This window comes from Mizuhopecten yessoensis, unplaced genomic scaffold, assembly GCF_002113885.1.
Source record: "Mizuhopecten yessoensis strain PY_sf001 unplaced genomic scaffold, ASM211388v2 scaffold9573, whole genome shotgun sequence".
Classification (NCBI taxonomy): Eukaryota; Metazoa; Mollusca; class Bivalvia; order Pectinida; family Pectinidae; genus Mizuhopecten; species Mizuhopecten yessoensis.
Genome location: NW_018408115.1, coordinates 46969 through 59518, shown reverse-complemented (window position 1 = coordinate 59518; position 12550 = coordinate 46969). Strand labels below are relative to the sequence as shown.

At 34.7% G+C, this 12550-nt stretch overlaps 1 protein-coding gene across 1 annotated transcript in view; it reads right to left on the bottom strand.

The window, feature by feature from the left end:
- The window catches only part of LOC110458417, a 13304-nt gene extending 7383 nt beyond the window's left edge, over positions 1-5921 (bottom strand). Inside the window, exons 1-2 of the mRNA XM_021510098.1 lie at positions 5801-5921; positions 3357-3472 (exon numbers count right to left, since the gene is read on the bottom strand). Of these exons, the coding sequence (XP_021365773.1) occupies positions 3357-3472; positions 5801-5921 (237 nt within the window). The remainder of the gene's footprint in view (positions 1-3356; positions 3473-5800) is intronic.
- Positions 5922-12550: the final 6629 nt, after the last annotated feature.

Sequence of the window (12550 nt, the reverse complement as noted above, 5' to 3'; positions counted from 1 at the left end):
AATGCTATCAGTTCTGCAAACAAACAAAATGACAACTGTAATAACATAGTATGTGTTCTAGCTGGTACATTTGCAGTACTCTTTTAAAATGTATTTGAAATTAATATGTGCATCTTATTTCAAATGCTAGCCTATGAAGATGATAAAGCTGAACATATGCTACAAAGTTGTTGTTTTCTTTGTTTAGAATTTATGCAATGGAAATAGAGGGAAAATAATGTAACTCTCCTAATCTTGTGTGTGTGTGCGAGTATGTATGTTTATACTTTGTTTATCTTATTCAATATTGAAACATACAACAATGTATCATATTGAATTAGAGTGCTTTTTTATCTTATTTGTTCCTGGGAACACAGATTCAAAATAGAAGAGACCTTTTCACTGCAGTGAATATGTAAAACACTATATTAAAAAGTTTTTCAAAATTATTGAGAGACTTGTAAATTGATGGGTAGCAGTAATCCACTTGCTTATCCACAATTTAGTTTCAGCAAGTAAACATCCTTATAAATATTGTTCTGTTACAATATACACTGACTGATGCAAAATTGAAGCTTGAATAAAATTCACACGTATTAAGAAGCATGCCAACCCTGGTCGATGTGCACACTTTACAAGATAACTTGCTTGAATATATATTGATCAATATACAAACTTAGACGATAAGTTCAAAGTTGAGTGAAATCCATGCCTAATTAATTAGCATACTGTACTCTGATTGGTCAATGGTTTTATGCCAAGTAACTTTGTTAGATAAGGCAAGGGTTGATATCTTATTCAACAACAAAGGCAAAGTTCAAAGATGTTCACAATCTGTGCATAATCTATTCAATGGTTTAAAATAATCAGGTATTGGTCAAAGGGGTAAATGCCAGTTTCAGTTTTTAATGTTCTATGAAATACATTGTATGGACAAAGGGAAGCAATTCCTAATTCCTATGCAAATTAATTATCCAAAGGTTTAAAATGATATATTCTAGAGGAAACTTGGTACCCCTCTTCTGACAAACATATAAAGATATACTGTACACACAAGAAGAATAACTTCACAGTGGTACACTTTTACATAAAACTTTGATTCATAACAAATTAACAGTAAATCCTTCTGTACAATATGATGGGAACTTCGTCTTTATTTTATTCTCTATTCCAAAAATAATATATATATATATCTTTTGCCTTAGCTTTCAGTACTTTCAGTACTTTGATATATATCTACTAACTAAACAACAAACATAGAATGTCAAATTCGAATGAATGCAGCACGATTTGTACCGGTATACGAGTACAGGTACATTTTATCTACAAAAATGCCAAAGCGGGAGGGAGGCCTTCTATAAATTGATTTATCATGTCTCTCTCTATTTTGTCAAGTCGCCGCCCTTTTTCCACAATCTGGCTATGGTAGTCTTCCAGGGGTTGTCCAGGACGTAGCCTAAGTCGATTGAACGCAGCCGATTCACCCATTATGGTGGGGTACATGTGGTCCTTAACTAAATGGTGTTGCTTGAATGCGCGTTCCAGTAGCCTCCAATCCTGCTTCTTATGATTGGTGAGTGTATGAAACATGTAAAGTAAATTTTGAGAAAGTTTACAGTTAAAGGAAGATAACAGTTTTTAGAATCAAAAGTGTATTGCTACTAATATTCGCAACCTTAACAATCATAAAACATAATCTAAACACCAACAACATAAAATATATTGAGTATTATCAAAAATAATCATTGCCACATAACATGTTTAACACAACCTGAACATTAGCTTGCATATATCAATCTATTTAACAAAACTAACTACACAACAATTCTTCCATTGGCACATTTGCTACTAATATTCGCAACCTTAACAATCATAAAACATAATCTAAACACCAACAACATAAAATATATTGAGTATTATCAAAAATAATCATTGCCACATAACATGTTTAACACAACCTGAACATTAGCTTGCATATATCAATCTATTTAACAAAACTAACTACACAACAATTCTTCCATTGGCACATGATATCATTTAAAAAATAAGAATTATTCAAAACTAACAAATATTGACACATGATGTCAAAGTTTTACTGAGTTTTATAAAAAAAAAAATACTGTTTAACTTTAAAATGGAATTCCACATTTTTTTAAAAAATACATCAATTTAGGAATGGGGTTTTTTTCAAGGAAAGTATTGAGGTAGGTTTTAAAATACATGAAATGGATTTCTTTTGTCAAAAAACCTGAACAGAACCTGAACATCAACTATCATAAAATATATTGAGTATTATCAAAAAAGTATCATTGTCACATAACATTTTTAACACAACTTGAACATTAGCTTGCATATATCAATATATTTAACAAAACTAACTACACAACAATTGTCTTTCAGTGGCACATGCTATCATTTAAAAAATATTAATTATTAAAAACCTAAACATTAATCTATATTTATACAAAACTAACAAATATTGACACATGATGTAAAAGTTTTACTGAGTCTTATAAAAAATACTGTTTAACTTTAAAATGGAATTTTCACATTTAAAAAAAGCCATCACTTTAGGAATGTTTATTATCAAGGAAAGAATTGAGGTAGGTTTTAAAATACATTTTCTTTTGTCAAAAAACCTGAACAGAACCTGAACATCTGCTATCATAAACTATCTTCAGTATTATTAAATATCATTGTCACATTTAAAAGGTTAATACTCTACATATATATGTATATACATTTATAAACAAATATTAGCATGTGGTAGGAAAAGTTACATTAAGTTTTATATAAAAAAAAGTAATGGATTTACAATAACACTTTTAAAATGTATGGAATGACAGTTGGAATAACATTTTTGATTATATTGAAGCACATTCCTGAGTAAATAATAATCTCAAATGGAGTAAAACTGGAATAGGTTTTTGTTAGAAAACTGAATAGAATTGACTGGGGGTGATTTTGTAAATGATTATACATATAAAGAATCATGAAACATTCATCTAAACTAGTAAAATAAAACATTTTTGAGTATTGAGGGTAGATTTTAAAAATATCAGTAATTTTATGTGTATATTAAGCTCTTTCCAAAACTCAAACAACTGTACATCAAACTATTTTCTATTCGTTTTTTTCTAGGTAGCCACGAGAAAAGATTTTTTTTTACCTCTATATAGTCTGCAGCATATTAGCACACCGCCAAGCACAAACACAACGCCTACTATACACTATAGCCTACAACACATAAAAAAGCATGCAATAAATTGAAAAAGTCTGTTTTAAATACACAAAGACATAACACATAAGTTTAAAATGATTGAAGATATTTTTCAATTAACTATATACAATTTAGACAAAACAAATTACCAAGATACATCCAGCGCTTTGATTGTGATTGCCAAGTTGTAGTTGTTGTTGATGCTCCGATCGTGGTTGTGTCCGTTGTTTCTGAGGGAGTTGTTGTTGTTGCAGTTGTTTTTGTGGTGGTCAACTAGAATAAACAAAAATCATTAAGGAAAAAAAGAAGTTTCTAAATCATTAGATATTATTTAATGTTTAATCTTGCTGAGCGAGTTCTAAATGTTCATAATTATATCAATAGCAGAGGTATATTATGTATAATAAATTTCAGATTGATGATATTATTTTTACAATAAGTTGTATTTAAAGATATAAACATATATTTATAATAATAATAACATGATCAGAAATAGATAAGTCTAAAATTGATATGACTTACGCAATTCTTCACAATCGAAGGGAGTAGATAGCAATTGACCTCCGCCCTAGGCAGCAAGTCAATCTCTTTCAAGTTCAAATATTGCTTGCCTAGGGTTAGTTGATATTGATGCTTCCATTCCTTCACGATTATTCTACTGATAGCTGGATTCAGCTGCTTAATCCCAGTACACAGGTCGAAGTTCCTGTGCTGTGTGTGCATAGCAAACACGTACGTATCCTCCGACGTTTCGGTATCAATGCGTGTGTTGCATTTCCAAAGGAATTCAATTCCATAGCATGAAATTGCGAGCAAGACGACGACAACAACAACAACAACAAGATTGACTGGCGCCATTTTTCTCTCTTATGAAACACTAGAAGCGGGTGTTTTGAGGGTTGTATACTGTCGGGATTTTTATCGCGTCGGGTAGAATTCAACGGGATTTGACCGGATCTCTACATAAATGCCATTTGAACGGTCCTAGAATATTGTTTGAGAAAAATATTACTGATAAATGGATTATTAAGAGATGTTTTTTACAATGAAGCCTATATAAATTTTTAGTGATTAGCTATAGAGGGTATATGTAAATGTTACCTTGTATCGTTATTGTTGAACCTCTAACGAGCTCACTTTGTGATAAACAAAACAGTTCGACTACAGAGGGTTCACGTGAAGGGTACTTATCAATTGTATAACAAAGTTCACATAAGTGTTAAGTTATTTTTTTTTTATTACCTTTGGGATAGAAGGGTCATGTGAAGGTTGCGTTTTACGTCATTAAAAACCAAAAAATCTGGCAGATTGGCTAATACATCAAAATAACCTGAGAGCAACATGTGTCAGCGTAAAAGTAGCTGTATCATTTAGGTGAATTAAACCTATGTAAAGCACGAAATATCAGGTATCTTCTCTGTTGTGCAGCTACCATATTAGACATTAACTTAACATGAATCTGATGTTAAGTGACGCTGGCGAGCAAAAAATTGCATTCGAAAATAGACTGAATAACGATTGTGCGATATACAGTGCAATTACGCTTAAGAGAGCTGGACTTTTGATGGAAGTATGTGTAAAGGAGTATCTTTTTAAACAGAATAAACAAAAACAAGAGGCCCAAAGGGCCTGCATCGCTCACCTGGTATAAATCTCACTTGTAACCTTAAAGGTGATCTAAACTAAAGCTACAGGCAAAATATCAGTATTTATGATTAAAATTCATTCAATTTCTTTTTTTCACATTGAAAGTCGAACAAAGTCATTATGTTGAACACATTGGGTTTGCCATAAGCTCACTAGGTCCGAAGTGCCTAGTGAGCTTATGGCATGGTGCGGCATCCGTCGTCCGTCCGTTGTCAACATTTTACTATCAACAACTTCTTCTCAGTAACCAAAAGGCCTAGGGTGATGATATTTGGCCATAAGCATGCTTGGATGAAAGGCTACCAAGTTTGTTAAAAAAAAATGACCATTTTCAAGGTCACAGGGGTCAAATATGTTAAATTCTTTAAACAACCTCTTCTGAATAACCAAGAGGTATAGGGTGATAATATTTGGACAGAAGCAAAATGGGATGAAGGGCTACAAAGATTGTTAAAATTAATGACCTTTCACCTATTTTCAAGGTCACTGGGGTCAAATATGTTAAATTCTTTAAACAATTTCGTCTGAATAACCAAGAGGCATAGGGTGATGATATTTGGCCAGTAACATGCTGGGATGACGGGCTACCAAGTTTGTTCAAATGAATGACCTTGACCAACTTTCAAGGTCACAGGTGTCAAATGTCTTAAAATCTTCAATCAACTTCTTCTCAACAACCAAAAGGTCCAGGGTCCTGATATTTGGCCTGTAGCAATCAGGGCTACCAAATTTGTTCAAATGAATGACCTTGACCCACTTTCAACCTAATGTCATTGTTTGACATTCAAGGTCACACTGATATTCTGCCTGTAGCTGTATTTTAGTCCACTTTTAAGATTACAAGTGTGAGACTACTACCAGGTGAGCGATGCAGGCCCATTGGGCCTCTTGTTTAAAAAAGTCACCTGTGATTTGTAAAAAAATTTTTCTCACGTAAACAAACTTTCACCTCACTTTTGACTTTCTTAACGATGACTTGCTGTGTTAATCCAATACGACAGGTAATACTGCTAGCGGAGACATCGTAGACGTCGATGTTTCCACCACTGACGAGGTCGATCTGTTTCTGTGCCATGCGGTACTACTGAAACCCTAGGTGAACCAGCGACTTTTATAGAACATGTAATGTGACCTCATACGATGCTGTACGAAATATGAGCCCTACGTTATCACACGAAATATGAACCTCACGATAACGCACGAAATATGAGCCCCACGATACCACACGAAATATGAACCCCACGATACCATACGAAACTATTTTAAGGCTATATACAAAAAACACACACGATACCACACGAAATATGACGGTTTAAAACCACACGAAACCACACGAAATATGACGGTAACCACACGAAATATCACATGGGTGTGCTAACAGATAAACAAAGGAGTATGCAAAAACAGCATCAGTCCATTAATAATGATAATAATAATAATAACTTTATTTAAAGAGGGTTACACATTAAGTACAAGACTAATCTTCCATGCAACCCTTAAACACATATAGTACATGAATGCATAAAGAGATTACATAAAACAATGATATGATATAACTACAAACACAATCAATTAATGAGATTACTGTAAACTGACTAGAATTACGTGTTGTAATGGCTATGGTAACGTATTCCAACAATATCTTGCATATACTAACAGCATATGTGGAACCTTACATTATAGGTGTTGATAGTGTCCTGTGGAATTTCAATACCAAACGTTTTATTATCATGAAATTGATAATGTTCATTTATCCATTTAAGTAAAGAGACAATAGGTGACTCTTGAAAAAAATTTAAACGTGAAGACTGTTATATCATTCTTAATTTGGTTTGGAAGATTATTCCATGACACAACACCAGTAGATACCTTTTTTTCACTTGGGTTACCCAACTTAGATTGTTATCAATATACATACCCAGAACCTTTTTACAGGAGGAGGACGCAATTTCGTCATTGTCTACTACCAAACGTAATGGATTTTGGATTTAGATTTGTAAGTTTATGTTTGCTGGCTATTACCATACTTGTGGTCTTATTTTTATTCAATTTCATGTTATTATTCACACACCATCTCACTATATGATTTAGATTATCTTGGAGATTATCTGCAATAGCAGAGGAGTTATCTCCCTTCAAATACATTGTACTATCATCCGCATACATGTCAATCAAACAATTTTGTACATATAATGGCATATCATTTATGTATATAATGAATAGTAACGGCCCAAGTATTGAGCCTTGAGGAACACCTGTCCTAATTACTTTAGGTGAAGATGAAATATTGTTGGATTTGACAGATTGCACTCTATTTTCTAAGTATGATGTTAGCCAGTTCACACTGGTGCTAGCGATATTTAGTATCTTAAGTTTATGTAGAAGAATGTCATGATCCACCAAGTCAAAGGCCTTTCTTAAATCAATAAACACTGTACCAATTACTTCATTATAGTCAATACCCTCAATCCATTTATCAATTAGGTTAACTAGGGCAGTCTGACATGAGTGTTTCGCTCGAAAGCCTGATTGCGAGCTATGCAAAAGGTCATACTTCAATAAATATTTATATAAGTGATTTGAAGTATGTCTCTCAAATATTTTGGATATAGTAGGTAGAATAGATATTGGTCTGCAATTGTCTAGAATATCCTTATCTCCGCCCTTGTGTAGTGGTGTCACTCTTGCTATTTTTAGAGCGGTTGGAAGGATGGACGTTGATATCCTCAAATTAATGATATAAGTTAAATATGGAGATATAATATGGTTGCAAATTTTAAGTATTTTTGGACCAATTTCATTATTTCCAGTGGACTTAGTGTCGTCAAGTTTATTTATGTACGTTTCGACATCTTTTAAATGTATGTAAGGAATGATGAATAGGTTTCGTTTAGAAATTCTACTTGAAACATGTTGTTCCATCACAAAAATGATCATTATAATCCAGTGGTGTTTTATCGACCATATTGGAGACATCAACAAAATGCATGTTTATTCTGCCTATGATTTCTTGTTTATCAGTAATGGTCATGTCATTATTTATTTTAAGATGAGTAGGAATAGTACTTCGAGATTCACTGGATGACATGCATTTTACGTGTTTCCAAAGTAAGGCACTAGGTTTGTGATCAGTAACAGATTTTTTAACATATGTTTCTTTGAATTTAGTATTAGCAAATTAGTTCTGTTTCTCCATAGTTATCCCAATCCTTTGCTGAATGAAATTTATCTCGTAAGCGAGTGTCCTCGTTAAACCATTCTGGCTGTTTGTTTCGTTTGACCCTTTTAGTTTTCATCATGGCATGTTTATGTAGGATTTTCAATATTATGTTATATAGGAGTGATATTGCTTCATTTGGGTCAGTCTTTTGTGCTACCTCATCTATATTGGATTCATTTTTGAGATCCTGTAGAAAATCTTCATTTTCAAATTTTTTGAAACATCTGTACTTTATCGTAGTGTGTTTAAATTTGCTTTCCATATAACGCAAATTATGTTGTACGGTAACACATACAGAATAATGATCACTTAAAGCTATACATGGTATATATATACATCAGAAATAATATCATCATTACTAGTATAAACATGATCTGTTGGTTGAAGAGGAATGAGCTACTCGGGTGGGCTGCTTCATCAGCTGGGTAAGATTGTGAGTGGTGACAAAATCATCCCACTTTTTTCAAGTCAATATTAAAATCTCCCATTAGTACCACATCTAAGTCTTCACATATTGTTCTATCAACCATATTATCAAAATGTTCAATCCATTCAGCAATAGCACTAGGTGGTCTATATACAAAGCATACAAGTATTTTCTTCTGATATTGTCTAACTGAATCCAATATCAGCAACTTCAAGATCAGATCTTCTTATGTAAGACAAGGAGTTATTTATATACACTACTAATCCACCGCCAATCTGGTTTAACCGATCCCTTCTTTCATAGTTGTACCCATCAATTGTAAAAAAGCTGTCATTTACATTTTCATCTAAGAAAGTTTCACATACACCCAATATATGTAGAGTTTTTTCATTATTTAGGAGTAATATTATCTCATCAATTTTTGGTAGTAGGTGTCGAATATTCCAGCTACCAATATACATTCCCTTCAATGAGACCCCAAAAACTGAGATTGGTGCGGCTTTAACACCGAGACCCTGCAGGTAGGGCGTAAGAATTGTACCTGCTGCCCCCAATTGCATGATCGTAAGAGGCGACTAAATTTGGGACCTTATCTCTTCTCTCCTTTCTAAATAACTTTCTTCTTCCTAATGTCTCCCTTGACAATGCCTCACTTTTGGCCATTTGTTGAGCGTTCGCCCCTGTGAGGAAGGCTTTGGGTTCTGTCCCCTGGCCGAGACATACCAAAGTCTTTAAAAATGGTAGTTTATACTCCTGCTTAACGCTCAGCAAATTAGGAGTGGGACGACTGGTTCGCCCGTTGTCAGTATAATGTGACCGGGTGGGGCGTCCTGCTGGGTGTCTTCGGCAGAATGTTTCAGTGAGGTAGCACTATAAAGTCGGCATCAGTTTCGCGCTATCACAAGGAGACAAACACGAACATATCGCAGCCTCCCAAAATACACACACATACACTACACGCATACATCTTGCACCCAGGGGAGGCCGTCCTTAAATGACCTTAGCTGTTAATAGGACGTTAAACAAAATCAAACAAACAAACAAACAAAGCTTTAACACCGATAATTTCATCTGAACTTATTACTGGATTGTCAATTAATGAGGTACAAAATGAAAATGTCATGTTTTAACATACTTAAATATGTATTTTGAAATTCCATATTGTCTTTTGTGGGTGCTTTTATTGCTGATACACGTTCCATCATTAAAATGATTACTACTATAACAAACATCTCTCGTCCGACATTGCGCAGAATATGTTAAGCATCCACAATCACATAGGCTATTTAATAAGTCAAATTTGTTAGGAGATTGAATGTTAGAATTGTTTGCATTTGCTAGTAGATGTGCTTCACAGGAACTGTCTATGTGATCCTATGTAAACGCATTTTGACAATCATGATAAATACGACCAAATCTTCCACAGTCCCAACAAGTTGGTGTACGGCGGCTTGGTGATTTGTATAATTGTTCTGAGACTTGGCTTTACAATATTGCACCAGTATTGTCATCACGTGTACGACGTTCCAATCCTCTCTGTGTTTGTCTGTGACTATTAGTCACAGACGAATGGCTAGGATGGCGTGAATGTCTAGAGTAATTAGGTTTTTGCGGGAAACATGCAATCAGTCTCATGTTACGAGGTATTATATACTCCTGCTTAACGCTCAGCAAATTAGGAGTGGGACGACTGGTTCGCCCGTTGTCAGCAGTATAATGTGACCGGGTGGGGCGTCCTGCTGGGTGTCTTCGGCAGTATGTTTCAGTGAGGTAGCACTACAAAGACGGCATCAGTGCTGCGCTATCACAAGGAGACATACACGAACATATCACAACCTCCCAATACACACACATACACTACACGCATGCATCTTCCATACAGGAGAGACCGTCCTTAAATTACCTTAGCTGTTAAAAGGACGTTAAACAAAATCAAACAAACAAATGTTACGAGGTGTCAAACCATGTGTGTTGTCCATTTGCAGTTTACTTCTCAGAATAGGTATCACACTGTCTATACAGTGTGGCAATGTTGACACACCCCTACCACTCAGATGAATATGATCTTTGTAAAAGAAGGAGGACACCATATCCCCATTTCCAAGTAGAAATGTTGGTTTACAGTCCACATATCTGCAGTTAGAGAGGTGTATAGACTCTGTATGACCTCATTGTACGGCACAATGTCTGCATCAATCCTGGGACACCGACCACACTGAGTCACATCCTCACATACATTTTCCCGCACACACCTAACAGGTTGTTTATAGTCATTTACAAAGTTCTCAACAGGTGACAGCCACAGCATCATTGCCTCCAATATAAATGACAGCCCTTGTGAATTCCCCACTGGTGGTTGGTGTAATGTCTACCTTCCTTGTAATGCCCTTAGGGGAGATGCTCTTTAAGATTGAACTACCAATCAGTAGCGTAGATTGATCCCTAGATGAATAGGGAACCCCGGTGACCGAGTTGTCTTCAGCTTCCCTATGTTGACCCTGCTCCTGCTGGGCTGGGTTATCCTGTATCCCAAGGTGAAGTCAGTGTATCTCTTTGGGCGGATATATGTCCCCTGGTGATGTGTCGCTCGCCTTCCTCTGGCATATTGGCGTGAACATCTTAAAATAAACTAACTGTAGAATTAGTCTTTCTGTACCGAGAAAATTACTGAGAATAGTTAGTCACCCTTATGTTCCAGGATTTAGCCTGGTGAAACAATACCAAATATTGCTATGAATGATACATAAAAACATCTTTTGCAAGGCTAAAGAAACAAAGTATTTTAACCTGTGTTGTGATCAGGATCAATTTTAATCAGAAGTTGACATATTGACAGTGATGGTTGTTATACCCAGGCTAAAAAAAGGTACATTGAGGCATGCCTTTTTCATGCCTTTTTCATGCCTAAAATGTACCTTTGGCCCGAGGTACATTTTAGGCATGCCAAAAATGTACCTCTACTTCTGGGGTATTTTTAAAGTATACCTCAAATGTGCCCCATTTGGACTCTAATTTTAAAAATGTGCCTCAAATGTGCCCCATTTGGACTTAGGTCTCTTCCACATGCCTCAAATGTGCCCCATTTGGACTCTAATTTTATCAATGTGCCCCATTTAGACTTCAATTTTTTTAATGTTCTCCATTAGGACTTAAAGATTTCTTCCACATGCCTTAAATGTGCCCCATTTGATCTATTTTTATCAATGTGCCTCAAATGTGACCCATTTAGACTTCGATTTTTTTAATGTTCTCTATTAGGACTTAAAGATTTCTTCCACATGCCTTAAATGTGCCCCATTTGAACTCTATTTTTATCAATGTGCCTCAAATGTGCCCCATTTGGACTCTAACTTGTTCTCAATACTGCAAAATTGCCCACTTCAAATATGTTCTTTTCAATTATTTTTTTCAGATTTGACATACTTTTAATGATATTTTTTATATAAAATTAACCATCAAAATGTCTTTTTTGAATGCCATTTGCAAAATAAAAATTATATAACAAGCTAAACGTATGAATAAATAAACTCGACCTCTGTGAATTTACCTGGTCTAATTCAGAGACATGTAAAGCCACGTATCTGTCTTATATAAAACAGAAAATTCATAAAACACATTTCTGTTTCAGTCATTGTTGCATTTAACTTTCAGTCCCAACAGCTAGAAAGACATAATTGAAAGATTTCAACGACATATTAGTGACATATTTATTAAAATGTAAAACGAAAACAATTAAACTACACAATGGAAGTTTAAAAAAATCGGCCATGTCTTAGACGCTACGAAATACTCTGCAAACTGTTTAACTGTGAAGTAGTAACTACAAGCGTGTGTTTATACCTTGTATTTCTATTTCTTGAACTGATGTTTGAAAACGTGACGGAAAGATCGTAGGAATGTTAAAATCGTGTTTGGCTTCGTTGTGCAAGACTTCGTTTTTCTTTTCGACGTCGATGTATTTTCGTCGGCGAACAGCCAACATTTAGACGGCGCTTCAAACAATATATAAGTGTTATATTGTTGATGTGATAGGAGACTCTTTTAATTTCCAAGTTAA